The 27,119-nt window shown below is 33.7% G+C and overlaps 1 protein-coding gene across 2 annotated transcripts in view; it reads right to left on the bottom strand.

Moving 5' to 3' along the window:
* Nucleotides 1-1,675: 1,675 nt before the first annotated feature.
* Nucleotides 1,676-27,119, bottom strand: part of LOC116340145 (ecdysone receptor) — a 58,374-nt gene continuing 32,930 nt past the window's right edge. Inside the window, exons 1-8 of one of the 2 annotated variants that reach the window (XM_031766421.1) lie at nucleotides 23,655-24,290; nucleotides 7,249-8,100; nucleotides 6,303-6,931; nucleotides 5,907-6,083; nucleotides 5,507-5,811; nucleotides 5,110-5,259; nucleotides 4,831-4,986; nucleotides 1,676-4,548 (exon numbers count right to left, since the gene is read on the bottom strand). In XM_031766421.1, the coding sequence (XP_031622281.1) occupies nucleotides 3,970-4,548; nucleotides 4,831-4,986; nucleotides 5,110-5,259; nucleotides 5,507-5,811; nucleotides 5,907-6,083; nucleotides 6,303-6,931; nucleotides 7,249-7,472 (2,220 nt within the window). In that variant the 5' untranslated portion in view covers nucleotides 7,473-8,100; nucleotides 23,655-24,290 and the 3' untranslated portion in view covers nucleotides 1,676-3,969. Of the gene's footprint in view, nucleotides 4,549-4,830; nucleotides 4,987-5,109; nucleotides 5,260-5,506; nucleotides 5,812-5,906; nucleotides 6,084-6,302; nucleotides 6,932-7,248; nucleotides 8,101-23,654; nucleotides 24,291-27,119 lie in introns of those variants that run through there. The other variant, XM_031766422.1, reaches the window with a different exon arrangement.

Genomic DNA, 27,119 nt, shown 5'->3' on the forward strand with positions numbered 1-27,119 from the left:
ATTTTGTTTGTGATAATACTAAGAGAAGTGAATTTTGTTTATATTATTAAATGAATGAATTATAAAATGGTCTCACGTTCATTTGATATTTCGGCAGAAATCGTACGTACTTGAAAACATACACATTTTTTGAAGACACTTGCTCAACGACATATGAATTTATATGATTAAAAATCAGCCATCTCAAATGCAATATTTAAAAAAAAATCATTTCAATTCAGTTTCAATCAAGAATGAATCGGACGACGAACATATCACTAGAGAAAAAAGCTAATCAAGTCACCAATTTTTTTTGGTCCATCCTTTCTCCAACATTTACAAGTTTTCTTTTAATTGAATTTTTTATTCCAGATTTCTTCACCAAAATTGTCCTTTATTTCTTTGACACCATCAATTTTTCCAATATATTTCAAAGCAGTTTCTTTTTTCTCGATAACCACTATCCTTACCATGAAAACTGAATCGAAAAAAAAATGGTGAAAACGAATTAAATCTGATTTGATGTTTCAGAAAACCGTCTGCGCAGTTAGAAGCGGATAAAATAATGTCCATATCATTTTTATTTCCTTTTCTTCGTCGAAACATGAATTTTGAATTTTTTAAAAAATCGAGTTTTTTTTTTATATCAAACTAGCCTAAACATGTGAATTTATATTTCGAAAAATTCCAAAAAAAGTCTTTGATCATTTTTTTATCTGTTCATTAAAATATTCGTAAAATTGTTATCTCGTAAAAAAAATCAAATTAGAATTTTTATTCTAATTTCTTAATATTTTCATCGACCTTTGAATCAAATTTTACACCAACTTTCGAAATAATAAGCACCGAGAAGAGTAATTAGTCTTTTAAATGAAATTTTTTCGTTTTCATCCCATAAAAGTCTCCGTTTTGTCCTCGCCGTCTGCGTCGCCATAAGTTTTCCCTTGTTAGGAAAATAAAATGTGAAAAAAAAAATAAAATCATAAATCGAAACGTTTTGTTGTTGTTTTTTCACTTTCTTATATGTGCAATTTTATTTGACGAATCAATCAGATTTATATTTTGCTCAGAAAAAAAATATATAAATTCAATAAGAAAAAAACCAATTTTAAACACTTTGCAATATCGCAATAACGAAATTCCTCATTCTGTTTGAAATCAAAATTTATTTGATTTTCGAGTTCATTTTTTTTTTCTAAAAATTTCACAAAAAAAAATAAAAAAAAAATTAAAGAAGTCGAAGAAAAATTAAATAAAAAAAGGTATTTTATGTATAAGTATAGAGCAATCTTCTTCTTCGTCTTCTTTTTTTTTCTCTTTCATTTTTTTTTTCTTCTTTCATCGAAGGGTGTGGGAAACTTGCATATTTAATTTTTTTATAATAACTATTTATTAAATATTAAAAATGTTTGTAAACGGCAGATCTCGCTTCTATCTTTTTAATCTCTCTCACTGTGTTTTATTTTTTAATTTTTTGTTGTTGTCATCCTAATTACATTTTTTAAAGGCCAAATTTTGAATTTTTGTTTGAAAATTTAAGAGACAGCGAATGCACATAAAACACACATTGAAATTGTTGAGCCTGAAGAGGATTTTCTTTCTTCTTCTTCTTTTTTTTCAAATTGTTTCTCAAAAGATGAAAAATAAAAAACCAAAAAAATTATCTTTCCTCTTTTCTTTCATTCTTTTGTTCATTTTATTTTCATTGTGCGAATTGAAATGGATGAGAAAAAGAAAACGTTTATCGTTTAGTCGAACCGAAACAAATTTAAAATCCGAGAGAAATTCATTCATATTCTCTTTCTGTGTCTGTCTCGCCAATGGCGCGGCGCGCTTTTCTTTTTTTTTTTAATTTTCAACAATTTTCCTTGTGTGTATCGTTGTACAGTCCAAAAAAATAAAAATAATTTTTTCTTCCGTCTCATTTAATTTTTTAACAATAAATTAATTTTTGTTTCTCTCTCTTACGATTTACCAAAATCAGAATAATAAATGTTTACATAAAAAAAAAATTCGAATCGGAAAGTGTAATGAATGACATCTTATCATGAAATGGATGAATTTTTTTTTGATGAAATGAATTTACTCTTTTATGATGTTTTTTGTTTTGTTTTGTATGAGTGCCTGAAACGAGGAAAATCGTGAATATTAGTGTTTTTCTTGTAGTTGTTGCTTTCATTCATATCAATCTAAAACAAATTAAACCGAAAAAAGTAAGTGTATTGTTCGTATTTGATTCTTTTATCATTTGAATTTTCCTCATCAACATGTGTATACATATATGTGTGTGTGTTTAATTTTTCTCTCAGAAATTTAATATAAATACTTGGGTTTCTTTTGTTTGCAATTTCGAAGTGCGAATCATTTTTAATTTTTGGCGTACGCCATCGGCCAGTTTCGTTCTTTTTTTCAAAAGAACTTCAAATTATTCTAATCGCTTTTGTTGATGAAATATTTCGTGTTTGCTCAGTGTGTATATAATTTACAAAATAAAATACGCAACGATGTTCATTGTGTATGATTTTAATTCATCAGCTGCCCATGAACATTGAAAATATTTTATGCATTCACATGTTTGATTCACGAAGCGCATCACTGAATACTTTTCTCTTGCTCTATGTAAGAATGAACGTGAACAGAATTGTTTAGTGATTAGAATGAATTGGTAAATTGGTTTTAACGATTTTATTCAAATTTGTTTCGTACGTATTTTGAATGAGTGTATTTGTGTTTTACTTTTTGTTTGCCCATTCATTTTTCTCTCTCGAGTAAATCGAATAAAATTGTTTTTTTCTTATTATTGTGTGTGTGTGCATGGATTTTTGTCTTTGCATTCGATTTGCCTGCATTTTCCATATTACCATTCCATAATCCATACATATATAAATATATATAAAATCATCATTCATTTTTCGGCGCACTATCTCAAGCGAGCGCGCGCGATCACGATGCATTTTTATCTTAATCATTTAAATCATACACATCATATAATTTTTTGTTGTTATCATATCTCAAATATTATTAGTAATATGTAAAAAATAAAAACAAAAAAAGGAATCATCATTTTTAAAGTTGTATCTGTATACTCTCTTTTCCTAAATCGTATTTGTTTCTGTTGTGTTGTGTGTTTTTTTCTTCTTTTCTGTAAGTGTTTTAATCATGATCCACATCCTTCTTGTAACTATACGCCTAAGAATCCTTAAAAATATTTACATTTTACACAAAAAATGTTTTTCGATGAGAGCAAACATTCAAATCTATTGCTACACTCCATCATCAAATGAAAAACGTCATTTACAGCCGATTTATTTCTTTTGTGTGTGTATGTGTGTTCTCCTATATAATTTTACTTCAGATTTCATTCACTTTAAACATTTTGTTTTGTAATTATTTCATCAATCTAATTCGTCGGCTGGTTTAATTCATCATGCAATTTTTCTTTCGTTATTTCGAAATCACGCATTTACTCTCGAACTCGTTTTCTCCTAATATAAGAGGTAATTCATGTAGTTTAATTTTCTTTGTTTCTTAACATTTCTATAGTGGTCGCACGAACGCGATCATCCATCTTTAACACATCAACACACGCATACACACACACACACACGCACTTCTTCTATTTCGGTTGGCTTGGAAAATCTGCGCACTTTTCTTTTATAAACTTAGCACGTGTTTACCAGCTTTTCTTTTTGCCATAGATGATTTCTATTGGATCTTTCTCGGTGCATGAAAGTGTGTGTGTGTGTGCGTGTGTTTTTTCGTTTTCTCTCATTGTTTTTTTTTTAATGTGAATTTAAATTAAGTTTCCTGCTCATGATTTCTTTCTTCATCTCATTTATAATTGTATTCTTACGAATGTAAAATTCAATTAAATAGTATGTCTGTGTGTTGATTTCGATTTTATATTTGTTGTTGTTGTTAATCTTCTATGTTATTCTGAGTGTGTTGTTGTTGTTGTTGTTGTTGTTGTTGCTGTTGTGCCATCATCTTTTAGTGTTGTTGTGATTGTGGTATCTGAAGTTGTGATACCGTGGTGGACGCCGTCGTGACCACCGTCGACGGTGTTACAATTGTGTTGTTGGTTATTGTCGATGGTATATCCTGTACGTCCCAGATTTCTTCCAGAAATCGTGGCAGTTTACGATTTTTCAATTTCAGTGAAAAGCACATTTCTGAATTTTGATTGCCCAGCGTTCGGAGTTCGGTTAAAATTGCCAGCAATGTACCGAATACAATCATACATTTGACATCGCCACCGTGCCGATTCAATATGTAAATTCGTAATGTGTCTATGTAATAACTTTGGATTGCCTCAACTAATTCGGCTTGTTCGAGACCCGGTCGATCGGAGAATATAACAATTGCGGTGAGTAATGCATATTCAACATTATCGACACGCATCGAGTACATTTGACGGCAAAAATGTAACAGATCTTCAATGGTGTCTGCCATGCCGGCCATTCGATACGAGTCACGTGTATACGATCGATTATTGGCAAAGAAAATGGAATCGGAGGCCGCATCATACCGACGGGCCATTCGTAACATCATCACTTCACTGGAACATGCCTGTGTGTATGTATGTGTGATTTGTCGATATTCGGTCAAGCGAACGCGACGACGAGACAGTAATTTGATGCGAATCAACAAAAATACACCGAATCAATGTTTATTTATGGACATGAAAGTAAAATAAAGAATAAAATACGATTAGAAATTTGACCATCAACCTAGAATAGACTAAAGATCAGAAAATTTATCCAATCAAATGTGATGAGAAAACGGCAAATTTATCTTTAAAAAAAAAATGTGAACAGCGATAAGACATTGTCTTTGACATGCTTCCGTTACCTTTAACAATGTAATTTGATCTTCTTGGGGAATTTTCGTAAATGCTGGCAAACCTTTTGCAAACTCAACAATCAGTTGTACTGTCAGAATGGTGATTTCAGTGATGTGACGAAAATGAACATCATTTTGATCCTCGTTTTCATCCGGAGAAGTTTGCTATAATTATTGTTTGGTTTTTGATGTTGAACGGAGTAGAGAAGAATGCATAAAAATTAGTATTTCCTTTCACATACTTGTCTGTTGTATCAAAACATGCTAATTACATATTATTACACTTACGATCATAATTCGCTTTAAATCTTCTTCGGATGGTTGTTCGTAGCCATCTTGATACCAAATCAACTTGTAAATCACTGCTAATTGATTTTGTGTTAATGCTGGGATGTTTCGTGCACGATTCTCGTCCAATAGTTTTTGCGGTAAGAGTTGCTGTGTGTATGCAATTATTGTTTAGCGAAAGAGAAAATAAAAGCCACAAATTAGAATATGAATACGCATTCAAATGAAACGAATTGTAAAAAAAAACGAAATGTGCGTTTTCATTTATGCAAAATATGTAAGCGTAAGCAAAATGATGAAAAAAAAATAGAGCACAAAAAAAGAAATGAAAACGCACACTGGATAAAAAGAAATTAAAATACAACATAAAAATCAGTCTATTTGGATTAACACTTACCGTTGCTTCAGCATATGGAGGTGGGTCACATTTCATCAGCGTTGGTATTTCATTTTTATACGCATCAAATGAATTGATCGTTGGTGGAATTTGCTGTTTGTCTTTCTCCTTTTGTGCTTTCTTCTCTTTGCGTTTGATTGCACATTGATTTTCTGGCACTACACACTCGGGTCGCATACCAACCGCTAAACATTTCTTAAGCCGACATTCCTGACATTTGCGTCTCATATACATATCCATTTCGCATTCGTGTCCAAATTTACAACAGTAGACCGCATTTTTGGTAACACTCCGTCGAAAAAAACCTACAATTTGTGCATACAGAGATGGAAAACAATGAAAATCAATTTGAATGTGTGAAAAGTTGCGCGATATAAATAATTGATATCAATGTGTTTACCTTTACAACCCTCACACGTAAGCGCATTATAATGATAACCAGATGCTCTATCACCACAAACTAAACATAATTCTTCTTGTTGCCGAGGCGTTGGACCTTTTTTGGCCCGTTTTGGATCACTGCAGTCATTCATGCCATAATCGTTGAGACTGCTCGATGGCGAAAGTTCCTCTGAACCTGCATAGCATACAAGACAATAAAATAAATAGAAAGCGTCAATAGATATACAAATTTGATAAATCATCTTTCATATGATGCTTAGAATAAAGAGAAATTCCAACAAAAACGGATGGTACGAAGGAAAAAATTGCCGATTCAAAGATATTTCAGTAGATCAAATATTTTCGGTACCATGTCTGTGTCTAACCATAAGGCATATATTGATTTTTCACTTACCAATCATATTTGGTTCTTGTCGACTTAAATAGGGTGAATTATTATCAACATCGAGGTTCAAGGCGTACGCACTATTATTTGAAATGCTGTCGTTCGTCTTTAACAATCGATAAATGTAATTTTCATTGAAATCGACCATCCGATCGCCATCACTATTTTCGTCCATTGCATTTGCATTCATTGGCAACAGGTATCCATTTTCAATGAGAGATTGTAACAATGCAATGGCCTGCGTTTTACTATTTGCTTTATTGCTATTTAGCAAATATGTAATAAAATCATTACCACGATTTTGATACGGTACAGATTTGGTGAGTTCTTCGTACAACGCTTTTATTGTTGCTATATGCGGCTGTTGTTGTTGTTGCTGTTGCTGTTGTTGATGCGCCACACTTTTTCGACTATCGACATTATTTGCTAAATAAATTTTATCCGAATTAATATTGCCATTGCCCGATACATTATTGATGCCAATGCTGCCATTTCCCGCTGTAAAACTCATTTTACCATTCACTTTGATCGATCGCATCGTCATATTATTATCGATTGATGACTGTGAATCATTTGAATATTGTTGTATGTGTGATGGTGGCGCTTGCACTTGATTTGACTGCGAATCATTTGTAATTCTGCATTGAAAATTCAAAAAATAATAAATTGAATTGAGAACAATGAATTAAATAAGAATTTTTTTTCGAAGAACTGTCGAAAAAGACAGAGTAAATGATGACAAAAGTAAAACAAATTGATGAGAGTGAGCATGAAAATGGGTGAACAAAAAATTGCTGCTTTTATTTCAGATGCGCGAGCGCAGTTAAAAATTCAATACAGATGACTTCTTTTCAGTAATTGTGACTCAATGAGTGATTTGCAATCATTAAAAAAATCAGTTAAAATGGCACATAGAAAATGAGTATGTTCGAGAAGAAAAATAAATGTTGTGTACCTGTTCGAGTTAATTTGATTTTGTGCAGCGCCCGTTGTGTGTATGGTGGCAGTGAATGGTTGTTGCGAATGTTGCGTACCCGACATGATAATTGATGCGTTCAAAGTGCTGCCATTATTATTTGCTGTCGGTATCACATTAAAACCACTATTATTGCTGTTAACAAACGACGTCCAAGACGGTGACGATAACGATTTAGTCGGCGATTGAATGTTACGACTCATTTTTTCTAAATTTCAACAAACACAAAATTGGCCAATCGATGATTGTCTCTCTTGACAGAAGAGAGCACGTTTTTATTGTTGTTGTCGTTTTGTTGCGGCGTATTTGTGTTTATATGTGAGTGTGGTTTTGTTTTATTTTTGCTTTGATAAAAAAACAATGTCTTTTTATCCGTATCGTTGATTAATATTTATCGTTTTTTTTTATATTTGCAGTTTGTTTCACTTTTATTTTTGTCAACGAAATGCATTTAGAATATGAAAAATCATTGTACACCAACCTAGCCATGCATCATTTAATTTTTTTCATTTGATTCACTTTTGCCTTACATCATTCACTTGCATTTGCACTTGCACTTGCACTTAATTGGCTTTGGCATACTTCGCATTTCCTCCTTTTTCGGCGCATACACGAACACTTAACAAAGGTGAAATTATTGTGTACAAATGTCTCTGTTTTGTTTTTTCGTTAAATATACGAATTATTAGCGATTGTTTTGGCTGTATGTCACTTCATCATCATTTTATATCTAAGCACATGCACACACAAAACATTTCGTAATTAATTAGTATGCGAAATATTTTAGCGAATAACATTCCATTGATGAATTCCATTAATCCACATTGATATCTGCAATTAGACAAAAGATAAGAAAAAAATTATTATCTGTGAAGTGAATAATTTAAGAATTTTTTGATATATTCGTCGTCTATTCGTCTAGACATCTATTTTAAAATCAACGAAACTCCAAAAAGAGTCAGTGAAATTCTTGAATTGAGATGCAAACAAGTGTAAAAAGTTATCGATTCACTTAAAAATAGGAATCGTTGATCTTTTAATTTTGATATACAATGTATATAACGAATATTCGGGTTAAAAAAAAAAAGAATCTTTGTATATACACTGAAGATAGTGAAAAATGGCTACAATTTAGCCTACACATCGGCAAGAGTTTTTTTAAAAAGCATTAGTGAAGAAGGAATGAATCGTCTCAAGTGGTGTTCTTGACCTTAAGTGAGAGTTTAATTGGTGAACAATTACCTGCACCAAGAAGACATAAATATCTTCAAGTATCAAGGAATTGAGTTAGAATTCTTTGTTTAAGATTTATATTTAATTTAATGTCTGTCTCGCTTATTTTTAACGAACAAAATGGTTTAAACCATAAAACCAAAAAGTTTTAATGCTGGTAAAGATTGCTGTTTTACTTTTCATTTATTTGTTCAATGAAGCATGTTGTGGTATTTAGTGTTGTTGATGTTTACATTAAAGTCGTTTTTAAATTGCATCAAGTTTGTCAAAATGAAAATGAAATAATCTGATTTGAAATGTTTAACTTTTTTTTTTTCAATTGAATGTGAACGCATAAATAAGAAGACTGCGCTGTAAATCAATGCTTTTAATTTATAACAGATGATGAAAAAAGACACTAACACACCGAATATATTTTTTGATGTTGCTTTTTTATTTGTTGCTGGTAATAGTCAAGGTTGCTTTTCATCGAAATCGTTAAGTCTGGCGTGTATGCGCGTTCTTTTTTTTGCGGCAATAAAATTTGTTTTTGTGCTTCGATCGTTCGCATTTGAAATGGACAACGACTGAAATTGCAATATTTCACAATTTGTGTGTACGCTTTTTTGTTTCGTTTGCTTTGAATGTTTCAATCAATTTTAAGACCACTTGAACACACTCTTATTTCATTTTATTGTATTATTTATTTGGCCATTTACAAGTGCATTGAGTGATGATTTTAATGCACGTTGTCGGTCATTTTCAATGATCAATACTGGCTGTGAAATATAAATCAAACTTTTTGAATTCCATTGCAATGATGCGATACCACTGAAAAAAAAAATGAGAATAAGCAACAATAATTTTATCATTTGACGCATTTCGGATGGAAACAAACATCCATGTCTAAAAACAGTTTTTTGTTGTTGTTGTTTCGGTGCCGATCTACAAATCGGTTACAATTCAGAATCCTAACGAGATTCAGTGGTTCGAGTGCATTATGTTTGTACATGTGAGAGAGCGCGTCGCTGTGAACAATTCTCTATCGGGAACGATATAGATAGCGAAAGTGTGGGCAGTGCCGAGAAATGCTTCTGGTTATAATTCTCGTTGCATGCAATATCAACCCGAAAAAAAAAACGTAGTGCGAACAGCAATAAAAACACAAACTTTTACTATATATATTTGAATAAAAGGAGAGTGCGCGCACAAGAAATCTTCGGCTATATGAATGGCAACGAAAAATTTATTAACGAACAAAAAGTGAGTTTTAGAGAGAGAGAAAGAAAAACGGCAACCAACACTACTTGACTCTCTCAAAATCGAAATACAATATAAACGATGGACGACCTTGTTCTGATGTGTTGAGGTCACACTCCTTCACTATGCACATACACACACACACATACTCTATTCATTATAATTTTCGACAATTTTTGTGGTTTATATGTTCCATCTTTTAGTTTTCGGCATGTACTTCGTGTATTTGTTTGCCTCTGCATTTTTACCGTCGTCCATTCTCAATTCTCGTGTACTTTGTAAAGTTTTTTTTCCCTATAGTTCATGACAAACACAAAGTTGTCGTTGTTATTCGTTTTTTTATATATTTTTCGTTTCTCCGGGTTTTTCACAGTTGGATATAATTTGTAGTAATTTCACTTCGTGTCCAATTTTTCAAAGCAGGTTTTTTGTTCGTTTATAAGTTCGTTTGTTTGTTCTGTTTTGTATGTATGGTTTATGTACGGGGTATTGCTCAAATCGGTTGTATTTATCCGAGGTCAAAGGTCATCAAGCATTAATTACATACTTTGTTAGTTCATGTATATTTATGTGCGCTCACATTTGTGTCGAAATGCCAGAACGGGACATAGCAAAATATCGAAACGAAGAAAAAAAAACGAATACAAACGATTTAATAGCAATAAAAAAAAGTGTGTGTATTTTAATGTTTTAATTGAATTTTGTGAATCAAAATTGGCGTTGATGATGTTTAATGCGTTTGCTTGTACGGCATTCGAAAAAAAATCTGATTATGAATTTATTACTGACGTCGTTTAAATTTCAGAATATTTGTAAATATTTAAATAATTTTAATAATATTGCCATAAATGAAATTGCACACATTAATGCATCACAAAATCAAATGAAATATGCAAAAAATGTTCATTGATTCTTTTTTTTGTGCATATTAATGTATTTTTTTTAATGCGTATAACAGAACAATATAGAAATCCAAGTCAAGTTGATACATCAAATCAATAACACCACACCATACAATACAATAAACAACAACACTCTAGAAGTGTTTAATGACAGTGCAGTTAATCGATCGATAATGAAAGCACCATGGCTGTTTTTGCTCGTTTTTTTTTTGTTTAAGTCGTTAAATTTTATAAAAACAATGTGTCCAATGCGATGCATTATGGTCAAATACCCGTCTAAATGGAACCCAAAATACCTGACAATGCAACAGTGTGGGAACTTTAACTGAAATAAGAGAGAATAAATAGTTCAGAGCAGAGAGAAAGAGAGAAAAAATTATAATTAATTTTACTTGACGCTGCATTTATTCCATATCAAAACAACCGATTTTGGAAGAAGAAAAAAAAAAAAATACAGAACGACACATAACATGTATTCGAGATTGGCTTAAATCATGTTTTATAATAAACATCAAACACAAAAATATAAATAAAATACTGAATGGAATTAATATTTTTTTAATTCTTTAAACTTTACTTTGGTCGCTATCGAAATTGTTATTGTATTCGAAATAATATGCAATAAAAATTGTTTATAAGCACAATTATGTATAGTATACATTGTATACATACAAAATAATCAAGCAAAACACACAAATTTAATAATGAATTTTGACAAATGACAACAACAAATCAAGTAGCCAATAATATTGTACTAATAAAGCGCATCCACTCTCACTATGGATTGTTGCATTGATTTAAAATGAAATTGCAAAAAGCGTAAATATCAAAAGCATACCAATAAAACAAAAAGTGAATATCAAAGTGACAAATATTGAGGTGGCATCGATGAGGGCGGCAACGGCACTGGCAACAGTTGTATAAACAGTACAATAGCCATACTACTTCAGAGAGTAAGCGCTAAAAACACTTATAAAAATGCTATACATTTATTACATGATTTTAATCACTCTACGAGTGAGAAAGCGAACGAATAACCGGACGAACGCGAATGAGCGCGAAGAAAGTTAAAAGAATATGTTGTATTGGTTCGTTGTCTTCTGATTTTGTTCGGCGGTCATAGCCCATATAAACTAAAATATCGTCATTTGCAAATGTCAACAACAATAACTCTGTGAAAAAAAATCGCCCGTAACGGTAACGGAACAGAAAAAAAAAACGGCACACGGCCAACGTATCGTGTTCGGTTCGACTAACTCTCTCTCACGCTCGTGCCTCGTTGCAAATGCAGCAATCAAATTGTGGAAAACACCGATTTACACATGTACACACATGAATTGAACGAATAAGAGGAAAAAAATACCGAATTCACGAACGCGTCGAAAAACGGTCAACAGAGATTCATCAACAGCAACAGCAACAACAACAAAAAATTGAAATTTTTTTTCGAATCTAAAAACCGAACGTGTCTGTTCGTTTCGCTATAGCAAACGAAGAAAATCGCAAATTTTGTTGTTTTCATACACAAACGAAGCAAAATAGAGCTTGCCGCAAGCAAACGAGAGATTTCAACACATCACACACATATGATTTGTGATGACTGCCGACTGACTTTCTCTATCTCGGTCGCTCATCGTCATTGGATCAGTAGTAAAGTCGACAGCAAAGCAAAAAAAAAAAATATCTATATTGTGTATATACGTGAAGGCAGCAAATAACAATTGAAAAAAGGCAGCAACTTTACTTTTAGATCAACGACTGGTTTTGCGCATTTCCAACCGAATTCCAAAGAATCACAGCATGCAAACTAGCTAAACATTGCAAATTTTATATAAATGTATTGGCGTTCGATTACATCGATTATTATCATGGTTGTAATGTAATTGGAATTTGTGGCTTCAAGACTCGGATCTATTGTATTATTCGCTTTCTTCTTAGCCAGTGCAAATCGAACATAATCGAACGGCAACAGCAACGACAACAACGGGCAACAATGTAGAGAAGGAAAAAAAGCACAAAATAATTACATTTACAAGCGTTGCGATTGTATTCGCTTATGTACGATCTGGGAACACATACATTTTGTAGATTTTCTTTTTTTAGTTCTGCCATTTAAATGTATATACCTAGTATATTGCGTTGGATATTTCTAGTGCTTTTGTACTGATACATGAAAAAAAAGGGAAATTTTCGTTTTGGGGTCAAAATCACACACATACACGCAACCGCTCTCAATCACCGATTCCGCATGCAAACAGCACTTGCAAACGAACACTATTTGCTCTCTTTATCTTCTATCTCTTTTCATCTTTCGTTTGGCCAATGCATCTTACACTCTCACTTGTACACGCTAACATCGTTTTCCACATTCGATTGCATTTCTCACCAATACGATATATACACACATTTGTGTATATACATTGGAACGAAATGGCGATTAAACGCGCAGACGGATGCGATTTGGCTAGAGTCAGTGCAAGCTTGCAAGGGACTCAAGCCGTAACACACAGAACAAAACAGAGAAACAAAAAACTAGAGTAAGCGAGAGAACCATGAACATTGAAAACCGAAGAACTGCACAATGCACATTTATACTCAAAACACTTAATGCGTAGTATTTTCATTTATTTAGTGTTTTTTTTTTATCTTCTCTTCTCCTGTGCTAACCAACATCACTTCTCATCGTATTTTCCAGCATTGCTAAGCTTCGCTCGGTCTCTATGTTTCTTTCGGTCTTGCTCTGGCATTTGCCAAATGGTTACACACTTTTGTCGGCTGTGCATGATATGCATTCCTTAAATATGTCTTTCGTTTTCCTTCTGGATGTGCTTCGTTTTGTTTGTTTATTTCATATTTTGTGTTTTGGAATTAATTGAATCAAACGGGGAAAATAACAAAACCATAGAACAGGTCTCAAGCCATGCATTTTTGAACTGAACCCAGTGAGCGTACACATACACATAAACAGTACGCATACATTGATCAAATGGCTGAATTGATGACAAGTGAGAGATTGCACTTGGCACAGACTGTACATGTAAATGTGTGTAAATTCATCGAAAAACAAACCAACAACAATAACAACGACTGAAAACTAATAAAAGAATAAACAAAAAAAAAACTAAAACATAATAGTACATAACGCCATTAATAATAATAGCAACAATGGATCTTGTTGGATGAGAGAATATTGCACGACACAAGCAATGCGATTCATTTGATGTGTTGATGTTTTTCAGCGCACATTTTCTATATACCGACACGAAAAATTGTATATTTTTCGGTCTGGTGTATTCTATGTCGTCGGATTCATTTGGTCTCCGTTTCTCTCTGCGTGTCGCTGTTGCATTTTACGTCTCTCGTTTTCATTTCTCTCGCTCGCTCATTTGGTGCTCGAAAAATGTTTGACTTTGATTTTGCAGGTTTTCTTACACAAATGCTGCATACACATAGGCATCGACATACATATACTATGTATGTATAGATAGATACACTCTCAATGTTTGTTTTAACACAAAACTCGATTTGTTTATTCTCAATATTACACAGAGACAATGGCAAAAGAAATGACAACCATCCAACCTATCCAAAGTCACAGTCGATGACTCAAAAAAATTTGAAACACGAAAAAATATAAATGTGAATCAAGTGGAAAAAAACTAGGTGCTGATTGGAAATGGCCGTCTTTGTGTGTCATCAATTCTAGTGCATTCACATTCATTTTATAGTGTCAGAATTTAGCGATCATCATTCGATATTTCATTTTTAAATTCATCTGTGATGGAATTTATTAAATTCTTTTTCAAATTTATTGAGAAAAAAAGACGTCCTGGGCTTTGGATTACATTTGAATTTATTTTATTACTGCTGCTGTTTCATTTTTATAGCATAGTACTCACAACGCTCTGAGTTGATAGTGTGCATTAAAATGAGAACCCTGTCTCTATAAAAGAATCAAACGTATGTATGGTAAAATGTTGTCTGTATTTTTCCAAATACAAATGTATATACACAGAGAATGCTAGCGATCACATGCATTCCCCCATGCAATATACGCAATAATAATGTGGAATACATTTACAGAACGACTCTGTGTTTTTATATTATATGTGTGTGTATGTGCAAGAGAGCAAGTGTATGCGCACGGCCCGTGTGAGTAACTGTGTGTATTAAGCATCAAACATAGTTGCCATTCAGCCACGAAATCCAATTCGAAACACAGTGAACCATTGGAACACTGAAACACTGGTAACGTTGTGTTTTTTGCTGTCTTTTTGCATCGCATCGCATCGCATCGCATCGGCACATTAATTATAAGTATAGAGCGCGCATAGTGAAAATAAAATGTATGCGGTGTGCATATACAGATGGAGTGAGAGTGAGCGTGAAAGAGAGAGAGAAAGAGATAAAATGAAAAAAAAAAATTCACAGAGTCAGTCGATCAAGACAACAATGATGAGATATAAGACGATGAGCTATTTCTATCATTTTCAACAGTCACACACCGAATATACACAGGGCATTTGTGCTGCACAAATGTTCACTGTCTGTTTTCTATGTATTTCTCCCTATGTTTCCATGCACATAATATCGTATGTTTTTCTTATATCGCATGCTGCCTTTACTTTGCGAATAAAAAAGCATACAAACGAGTGTTGGTTGTGTGTTGCGCGAGCGTTCGCTCTCGTTTTATATCGTCTACAATACAAGTTCAGCAGTACGGCCTTTGCTTTAATCATCATTTTACGAATATCTTTACATATAGTATATTACATGTAATATGCGACATTGCATGCTCTTAGCAAAATTCATGGAACATACAAAATAAAATGGTATTTTATGTGCCGGGCAAACGATAGTAGCCATGCCACCATTGCATTCGTATCTCTTTTTTTACTTTTTTTCATGCACTGTTGTTGCTCATTGATCTGATTCCCATCCTCTATTGAATTTGTATTTTTTTTTAATGTGACGCATTTCAGCCGGTTCAATAACAACATTGACAAAAATGATCCGACGAACATTTTGTTCTCAATTCATGTCTCGAAATTAATTGGCTTGACTTGTACGAGAGAGAGTGTGTGTGTGTGTGTGTGTGTGTGTGTGTGTGTGTGTGAGTGTGTGTGTATGAGAGAATTTTCGTGCAACGATGTGCATAATTATCGGTTAATTACATGGAGTATCTTTTGTTTTTGTTCATGTTCCTCACTTACACCCGCAACACATAAATTTTTCCCCTAAGAGTTTTAGCTAGCTCACTGCATAACTTCTTGTCTTTCTGACAGGCAGCAGTAATACACACCATGCAATCATTATATTCTGCCGTGATATTGACTGCATACAACAAATAAAAAAAAGAGAGAGAGAGAGAGAGAGAGAGAGAAAAAAAAAACGAACGTAAATCGAAAAAGAAGAAGAAATAAACGACCAACAACAAACCATATATAAAAATCGAGAGAGAACAATGATGATACGCGCTGCTGCATGTGTTTGTATGGGATAGAAAATACGACAGCAAAATAAATCGAATGATAGTGAGCGAGAGGCAATTGTGAATAAAGACGAATGAAGCGATTTTTTCTCTCTTTTCGTACATGTAATATATGCTTGTTTATTGTTGGTTTTTTTTAGCCAAAGGTACTTTATTGATATGTGGTTAGAGCAAAAATTCGTTCGATTCAATGGCGTGCCCAAACAAACGACAACGATGATGACAAAAACAACACACACTAAATCGCCACATAAAACTAGAACTAGTCAACTAGAAGTTGGGATGCCTACCCCGATACTTCTTTGGAAGCTGGTATGGGTGGCAAAATACGCTGATGTAGGCCCAACTCATCCATGATAGAAAGACACTGCATGTTGAGGAACGAAATGCAAAGGCGGTACATAGTAACCACGAATAAATCTTCTTTCAGATTGTATTTATGCAAACTCTTGACAATATTTTAGTGAATTATAAGTTTTCCCTTTATTATGATTCCCCTCTGACACAACTGTGAACGAATGACAGCATGCGTCAGTCGATCGTGTGGTTCTATTTGATTTTGTTCATTTTCAAAATTCATGAGGAGAATTTGAATAAAAAAAACTTGTATAGAACATCGAATCGATTTGATCTCATTTGAATGTCTGAAATTGTTTTACAACAAACCAATGATACCGTGATGCATATTAAGATAAGAGTGCAAAGACATCGCCGTGTGCACACAATCAAAATATGTTAAGAGCAATCCTTTTGCGCATTTGTCTTGGTGATTTCGGATGCATGACACTTGAAACCGACTTGATGAAAATATCGTGATATGTGTGTGAGAAAGAAGATGCCCTGCGATCCCTTACGATCTGTATACGTATATTCTTTCCTCAACAAATTCACGCATAAAACCACATCAACTAAAAAGCCAGCATCAGTAGCAGAGAAAAAAAGTGAGATGGCAATCAATTTGCATCGAGAGTTGAATTGTTGTATTTATTTATTTATTTTTTGTGTGTGGTGGTGTTCGCACTCTCAATCTATGGCCGTCACCCGCTGCCGTCAAACCAAATTGGTATTACTCACTAACTGTCTGTGTCTATTCCGCTGTTAGCTTTTCATTTCATCTTATCGCTTTTTATTTCGCAAATACATGAAATATTTTTTTTTTCTGCACACACATACGGCAAAGAGGGCAAAAAGCATTCTCGAAAAAATGTACACAACAACAACGAATAACCTATTTTGCAACCGAAAAATTATCTATCATAATAAAAAAAAAAAATGAATTGAACGCGATTCTTTTTTTTCTGTGCTCATCTTGTTATGATTATTATTTCGGTTCATTCTCGTTTACTCAACGTTTGTTTGAGTATGTTAGCGCGAGCGCGTTGACAATGGCGACACACCATAATTGATAAAAGTCATTTAGGCGGTCTCATTTTCGGTGTGTATTTTTCGCTTGCGATTTTATAATGCATCACATCTTGACTTTTATTATTTTGTTGTTGTTTTCGTTGGTTCGAATTTTTGTGGTATGCTGCACGCGCGTTCAAATGCGTACGCGCATACTATGTGACCGCGATTGAATTGAAATTACTTTTGAACTCGCTTCATTCGAATATCTTATTTCGTCGTTGTTATTATTTTTTTTTTCTCATTCGTTCGTTCGTATCGTGTGTTTCTTCAATTGTTATAAATGGTATTTAATGCTCTTTTGCTGTCTACACATTAGCAGACGAAAATAAAAGAATTGAGTTTAAATCAATTTATTTGTGGCCCAGACATCATCATCATCATCATCGTCAATGGCAAATTTAACTGATATCCTTGCTCGTATCGTCTTTTATCACATACAAATAACAATGACAACGACAACTCGAGACACACCACGATGACGATGACGACACTCAATGGCATGACAAAAAGAAAGCGCTGATTAAATCCACATGCCGGATGAAAGAGAAAACAGTCCAATTTCATTAACAACACTATCTTATCCGATTAAAATTATAAAGCAAAAAAAAAACCATAAGTATGTTTCTTTTGTGTTCAAAATATAAATGATGCACTGTATAACACACAAAGACTTCTATCTGTCTTTCATAATACTTTCTTTGACTTCAATGGAAGAAATTGCAGGGCGTCTAATTCAAATTAAATCAATGCTTTTTGTGGTTTTTTATGTTTGGTCTCGATTTGTAATCGTTAAAAATAAATATGACACATTTTCCTATTTTATTCTTCGGTGTGCACGTAAAACTTTTGTTTTCTTTCTTGATGGATGGTGATAAAGTAGGTTGTACATTTGAAGACTGAACAAAACACGATGAACAAGTGTTTTTATGGCATTTCAAAGCCAATATTATTACTAATCCAACAATGACACTGTGAAAACGATTGTTTCCAAAAAAATCAATGGCAAAATCGCAAGCATCTCAAATGAGTGAAATTAAGTTGTTAGATCGTTTCTAATTTTTAGACGTTGTTGTTGTATTATTTGCGCTTGGTCGAGAGAGCGCTCTGATCTATGATTTGATTAGAGACAATGCAAATGAAGCTAAATCGTGATTGTAGCGAAAGCATTTACTCATGCTGAAACGAATAAAACACACACAAACGCACCGAATTTATTTTTCATTTCCCGTGGTGGATCGGATCGTGATGGAACAGAAGTGATCAAACAACATGAATATCTTCGTTTGTTTTTTCGGTGTGCCAATGTGCACATTACGTTTTATCTATTGTTATAATTATAATAATTATTCATTTAGAAACAAAGCGCAGGAACACAAGAAATTATGGAAAATGCGAAATAAATAAATGAATAAAAAAAAAATAAGAAGAAAACGAGAAAAGAAAAGTTTGCCATTTATTGTGTGCAAGTATGTTTGTTCCAGCGATTCGATTCATATTATTTTGGCGAACAGATATGAGAGCAACGCGAAATAATAGTAAAATAACACGAGTAGAAAAAGTAACAGCAACAACAGCAAAATATAGAAATGTAGTGCAGTTGTATGAACTTCACGTTTACGGAGAAAATATGCGGCGTGTGATAATAATCGCTCTCACTTGCTGCACTATATATTTGCCACATAATAATTACAATTTCTTTTCTTCGTTTTTTTTCTTTCAAAATACATTTCATTCTTTCAGTTGTTTTTGGCTACGTATTGCTGCTGCATGCTGCAATGCTAGTTTGTTTTGTACATTCGTAAATGTAGTGCATGTAGTACGGTATTCAGTTAATATGAGTTATTATAGTCATTATTCAGTAACTAGGAGATATTTTCAATTGATTGATATGGTTGTATTCATTAGATAGAATCGAGATAGTTGACTCGAAAATGTGCAAGAAAACAACAACAACTACACTATTCAACTGCATGCACAACCGAATCAATCGAATAGTAGATAGATAGAGAGTGTGAGTGTGTGCGAGTGACTAGTTGAAAGAAAGAGTGAGATGAAGACAGAGAAAGACGAACGCATTTTCCAACGAAACTCGCAACCAACAAACACCATAGCAAGACGCACATATGCACAATTTTACAACGAAAGCACTATAACATGTAAAATGAATGATGCCGAGGGAGATATATACACACACAATGTATTGAAACCTTTAATGGAACTTTATCATGGATTTGCTATGCTGATTGTTGTCAGCAGTGTACGATGATCAAGTTGCGTGTGAGAATGATAAAGATAGAAAGAATTGAAGTTGAAGCACAGCAGATATAGACTGATAGATCGCAAACAAGCAGCAGATAGAATAGAGTCAATCGAGTTGTCGATCTATTTGTTTTGTCCGATGTAAATGCGACAGAGAGTGTGTGTGAGAGAGAGTGTTTATGCATTTTTATTGACAGAATGAAAAAAAAAATTGTAACCCGTTTTTTCATCGTTCATGAAATTCACATTATACTTCGACCGAAACATTCACACATTCACTTAATAACCGCAGAATCGTATTTCTTCTTTTCACATATTTTTCATTTATTGTATGCGAGCTGTTTTTTCATGAGTCTTTTTCCTTTTTCTCCTTCTCTCTCTCTATCTCTCGCCCTCTCTCTCTCTCTCTCTCTCTCGATCTTTCACACTTTATGCGTATTGTAGTTTAAGTAGTGTGTTTTTTCCTCTCTGTACATTTATTTCTTTGCTTCGCCGTTTCTATAACAACATGCTACTTATTCATCTATCGCAATTTAAAGAGTATAGAGTACTTCTTTTCGCTTCGTATATACATATGCATTGAACACACAACTCATTGAAACACGTTTATTTAAAGCACAACATCAAAATTAAAACGGCGACCGCAGAAGCAGCATTAACAACAACAACGACAACGACGACCGACCGACGATGGAAGCGACGGTATAAACGCTCTATACAAAAAATGTATAAAATGTTCAAGGCTGTGTAAAGTATCACATACTCTCCCGACTCCGCAATGTTGCTGCTGCCTGCTGCCGCCGTCGCCGTTATTGTTGTTGTTGTTGATGATGCGAGTGAAATACAGCAGTAGCAGCAGCGCATTCATGGAAACATTTTAACTCGATGAATTCGTACTTTTGCTTCAAGTACCAGAGCGCATTCATTTATGTAGCCTCGCATCTTGATCTCACTTCTCTTTCATTCCAATAAACATGTTTGTGCGCTCTTTCATTTTTTTTCTTTTCACATCTCTAATATGCAAATAAATAGTTTCATCGGATTGTGGTGGACAGTTTTTTTAAACTCTCTTTTACTCCCTCTCTTCGACTTCATTTTCACTTGACGGAGACATTTACTCGATTCATCATAAATTTCGATTTTATGTGAAGTAAGTGCGATCATATTTGTTTGTTTGTATGTGTTTGGTGCATACAAAAAAAATCTATGTCGAATCCAGTTCACTTGTTTGGATGCAATTTAAAATTTAAGTCTAAACACTTCGGAAATGGTCGCGACACAAGGACAATCAACCATTTCGATTGAAGTAAACGATTCAAGCAAATCTAAGAAAGAATGAACGAACGAAAAAAAAAACAACAACAACTAGAGAATAAAACACACATAAAACTTTCTCTTGAAAACAGCAGCAACAACAACACAAATTTACTACTATTGTACCTGACTCTCGATTCGTTGCGCGTCACACACATACACAAATCTCTATTTCTCTATTATTATTATTTTTTTTTTTCGAGTCACATTGTACACTTGAATAGTGTGCTTGTATGTTCGTCTTTGCTATGTGTCAGCCGCTCACTATTCTCATTCTCTCTCTCTCTCTCTCCCTCTCGCCAGCTTGCTGTGTGTTAATAGGATTTCGAAATAGTTCAACGAATTTTTGGTTGTTTTGTCGTATGAAATGGATTTGAACCTTTAATGGTTCATTCGTTCATCGTAAACAATGAACGGCCTGTTATCGCATTGGAATATATATCTTTCTATCTATATCTGTATATAAATATAAATGTAATGGAAAGAAGTTGAAAATTAAAAGAAATATATATTTAGAGGCGAACGGTGAGAGCAATAAGAGCGTTCAATGCAGTATGTTTACGAAATAATATATCAAATCATTTGGGGAATCCTTAGGTCAATGTATGCCGTCGTCCGTTGAACCGACAGAGCCTTTTGTACGATAAAAATGTCAGATGGAAGCGAAAACAACAATACAATATACGTAGAATATTCGACACTCTAAACATCCTGGCTGTAACAAACGCTCACACATAGACACACATTTCGATGCATTTTGTCGGTTTTTTAAATCGATTTTTTTTTTGTATATTTCTCTATCCTCTCTATTTGATGCCGTCTTGTTGTTATTTTTTGTTATTCATCTTCCATTCGCATCGGCGGTATTCACTCATGTATCACACACATACACATATGTATACAAAGTACAAAGCATAAACCGAAGACGAGGCGAATAGAAATTTGAACAAGAGAAGAAGAAAAAATCACTTTTATTTCTTCTTTTCTCTTTTTTGTTTTGGATTTTCTCTGTTTGTGAATGTTGGCTACTTCGATGGCTTTATTATGATTTTGTGTAATCGTTGTTGCCATATTTCGATGCTGTTCGATTGTGATGTTATTTTTTTCGTTTATTTTCATTTTAAATTCAACTATTTACCAAAATATATAGAAAAATTGTTGGCATGGCAATGAAAATATCGATGATAAAAATGTATGTTTGCTGTGAAAGGACCTAGATTTCATGTCCAAAAACGATTAACGCTTTTCGGAATGGCTCAACCAAAAATATAACAACAACAAATTATTGTGTACAAATGAGCAATCGATAGGTCCATTCATGCTTATATATTCCCGATAATATAGTATGTACATGTAATTCAAACCGTTTTGTAATTAGCGAAACGTATACACATTTTTCGATCCAAATTTAATGCGGCCACTGCCACAGTATCGCTGATGCTGCAACTTGATCTGAATTGAAGAGGCCCGAGGGCGGAATCAAAATGACATTATATCCATTCATACAGCACCAAAAAAAAAAAAAATTTATTGCACATAGTAATCGAAAAAAATCCACTTGAACAAATTCCATATATGTTGTTGTTGTTATTGTTCTTTTTTGATAAATGCGAAAAATAAAACAAACATCATTATTTATATTATCAACGCATCGCGATTTTTCTCGTTGCCGTACCAATTCGACTTTTCTTTACTTTTTTTGATTGCACCCACACACTTATAAATAGATAGATAAGCACATATATTTATAAAATTTGATTTTCATTCAATGTTGAATTTCATTAACATTTGCATTTTGCGAATGAACGAACATCAAACGACGACGACGACAAAAAAAAACAGAAATAAATTCGAATGAGAATTTAAAGTAAAATCAAAAGCACATAACAATGGCACTTAAATCCAAGATATGCATAGATATCATTCATGATGCTATTCACTTTTCGGTCGATAAATATTCAATTAAACAATTGCATATACTATACACATGCACAAACACTGTGATTAGGCTAATGACGACGACGACCGCGACGATGACTACATCTGCTACGACGGCGACCGCAACAACAACAATGACGACGACGACGGCCACTACGACGACTACCACTCTCGATCAATTTGGCGTATGAAATATTATGTGTTTCGTTTTTTTTTTGGCGAATAAATCAACGAACACCAAATCGTACGCTCACTCTCTTTTTTTCTTATACTTCAGAGTACGAGCTCTGATTTTTTTCGAGAAGACGACGAAAGAAATAATTACGTCTACTCTTAACTAGAATTGAGTGAGTTAGAAGAGACAACATACACACATGTCAAATATGTCAACGGATTGTGAAACAACGAAACTATCAACAACGACGAAAACAAAAATTAAAATCGCAAATCAACGCGCATATTTAGCAAAAGGTGATATTTTTTTAGACTTAATGCATTCTCATTTCGACGAAATGAGAGAAACTTGTAGTGGCTCTCGAGTCGAGAACCATTTTTTGTATGTTTTGTATTTCAACTTCTTTGTTGTGTTTGGGCACACTAACCTTTATTTACTATTTGATATTTAATACGATGAGAGCCTGATTTGACCGATTGACAAATCAACAAACGATGTGATGAAGACAACGATGAAAGAAATTGTTTTTATTAAACGCACACAACACACAGCGCAATAATAAATTTTCTTTAACTTGTTCGAAGTTTTTCTTCCACTCGTTTTACTCTTTCACTTTTTTTCCACTGTGTGTCTTGTTTTTTTTTTCTCACTTATTTTTCCAACTTTCAATGCAATTTGTTTTCACACACTTATATATTAAACATTTAAAGCGAAAAAAATATATACGTTTTCCTCTTGTTTTCGATTCGACAGCAAAAGAAAAATAATAATAATATATATAGTAGTTTTGATCGCACTGCGACTATATTTTATGTGCTTCAAATTTTTTAAATGTTTTTGTGCGTTCTCGTCATTTTATCGAATCACCAATTACGATTGAACACCATATACACTCCGGTTGTATCGAATAAATCGGTGTTTATTTTTTTTTTATTTTGTGATGAAAAAAAGACCGAAAAAAATGAAGAAAAAATCAACTTAAAAAAACAGAAGTGTATACTTCATACGGCGTGTAGGGTCGTGAAAAGAGAACACTCTCGTTGTGTTATTTTGTCTACAGAATTTCGATTGAAAACAATGACTGACTGACATTCGACGACCGAATGTAGCAGTAAGCGCTGTGTGGACACACATTCACACATATACACAAACATACGTAAACAGAGTATGTGATAGACGACCGATACACGCATATTTTCACCATTCAAAGCGAAACATACACCGACTGATACACACAACGTCCACGGCACAATCGGTACACACGAAAACAAAAAAGAAATCCGACGAGCCAAAATGAGACAAACAATCAAATGGTGGGAGAATGTGAACGAATGAAATAGATGCACAGAACCAAAATACATGGAACTGAGTTGTGTATGTGAAAACGCCAACAAAAGAATATGAAAACAGAGTGAATGAAACAAGATAATCAAATAGGCAGCTTAAAACCGTGCGAACGAGACGCGAAATACGGTGCTGCGCATTTCTGACTGTAGTGTGTACAACAGACACGATATTTAAAGTCACACACATACACACACACGCAAAAAGTTTCACTATACTACCATATATGCACACACAAACACACATACAAACACAAACATAAACATACCGAGTGCAAAGCGGCGATGACATACCATGACTATGGAACCGAATAATAAAACAGAGAAGAAGAAGCAAAAAAATGCCCTTATGAGTGTGTGTATATATCGTGTGCACAAAGCTGTCAAATAGCAAATGGAAAAGATTATGTGTGATTTGATGATCGCAACAGATGGCGTCATCCATCGAGGGGCCCATAAATATATTGTTTTTTTTTATTCTTCTTTTTCTACCAAAATAAAATGCACTTTGCACCAAACAACGAGAATCAATTGAATTGCTCCAACATTGCAGCAGGAAGATTAAATTTTTTGTTCATTGTGTCAATTCTTCATTTCAAATGATTTTATTGAATCGTTTTGTTTGTTTATTTGCAATTCCATACGATCCGAATGGAATGCAATGTATTCTGCGGTGAGGTTTGTGTCATTGCTAAATAGCGTCTTCCAATGAAAAGCACTTTTTTCAAATGTGTTGTTTGCTATTTTATTATTTTATGGTTGTTGAATGTTTTTAGATATATATATATATGCTTCATCCATTCGATTCGGAGAATATGTAATAGTATGCGCAATGCATCCACAATAGAAGACGTTTTGTGCATGACCGAGAGTGAAAGAGTGTGCTTTGCCATATCGTAAAATTCGAATCGAAACGATCAGAGAAAGAGAGAGTGTATATACCGATAACCATTTGCCGTATATATATGTTGGTTGCGTTTCGTTCGGTTTTTAATATGCCTTCAGCCGATTTCGATGAAGTGGTGAAACTTTCGATTCCGAAGCCACAATTTTCATTTGTTTGAGTCGTAAATCGGCTAATTAGCCGCTATGGTAATGAAATTGTTTATTTTCAGTCTCTCGCATTGAATGACTCAATATGCATATATGCGATATAATGTGTATGACCGATTTGAGCACACATTCTTTATGCATTCCAATTCGGTATTCCATTTCAACGACGGGCATTTACATTAAAATTGCGTTCGACACATTCTTCGAATTGGTTTGAATGAAACAGAATGAACAAAATAAAACAAAACAAAACAAAAAAAAAAACCGAAACAAATGTACGATACGAAAGACGAAAAAATAAATTATGAATTTTACAGGCGTATATATTGTCAATTACAACAGGATGAAGACAAAGTCCATCGGAAAACGAAATTAAATGTGTTTGCTGTGCTCACTTCAAACTGAGCGGATCGAATGCAAAACAACATGGGCAATATTGAGAAGAAGAGAATGAAGACAAAAAATAAACAATGGAAATGTAACTGAACTTCGAAAATCAAAATATAAAAAAAATGAATGTTATTCAATTCGAAGAAGATAAAACCGATCGAAGTGAGCGAGAGAAAAAGAGAAAGAGCGAAAAAAAAACTATGACCGATTGATCGTGGCAAATAACACAGAGTAAAAAAAATGTATGTTGAAATGAAACCGAAAATGAACGCAAGCGAGAGCGAAATAGAACAAGAATGCAACACACAGAGCGACGAATACATTGATGTAGGCCAGTGTTGAGCGATATTGCCTGGCATGTGTGTCGTTTTGAAGCCGCTGCAGCAGTCAGGAGCATACATTGTACATATAGCATAGAAAAACATGTGGGTATTCAATTGATTTCTCCTATGTGATATGTACACATCGTATACAAAGTCAACGTGATGATGATGCGTCGTTGCGATTCTCTTACAAAAGAAGAGTGTGTGCGCATGTGAGTGTGGCTGGTCTGGGCGAAAGAGAGAAAAAAATGATTTCTGTGGACTTGTGAACTAGAAATGAGTGAATTTATTCCACCGATACATACACACTCACACAAAATGACATAAGAAAGAAAGAATGATGCCGTCGCCGACCCTGCAGCCGCCGTTGACGGCTGTCATCATCGTCAACCCATGATCCAGATTGAATATGCAAAATCACAAGAGGGATTTCACTGAAATTTGAAATAAATTCCAGTGGGAAATTCGTTTGATTCCAGGCCGAATTAAAAAAATCCAGTTTCTTTCTTGTTCATCATGATTTGTTTTTTTTTTTTTAACTTCTTGTTGTTTTAAATGTCCATTTCTTTGCTTCTTCACTATTTTATATGGTTGTATTTATATTTTCGCTCGTCGATTTTATTTATTCATTTATTTTATGTCGTTTTGTATTCGCCGTTCGTCTTTTTTTTTTGATTTCATTTCAAATTGTTATTCAGCTATTTTGTCGTTGGTTTCTCGCTCCGTTTCAATATTATTATTCTGGGCTTTCGTGTACGATTTGCATTTTGCTTCTATACGGAT

The sequence above is a fragment of the Contarinia nasturtii genome, unplaced genomic scaffold, assembly GCF_009176525.2.
Source record: "Contarinia nasturtii isolate CC-2019 unplaced genomic scaffold, AAFC_CNas_1.1 Cnas_scaffold_630, whole genome shotgun sequence".
Taxonomy (NCBI): domain Eukaryota; kingdom Metazoa; phylum Arthropoda; class Insecta; order Diptera; family Cecidomyiidae; genus Contarinia; species Contarinia nasturtii.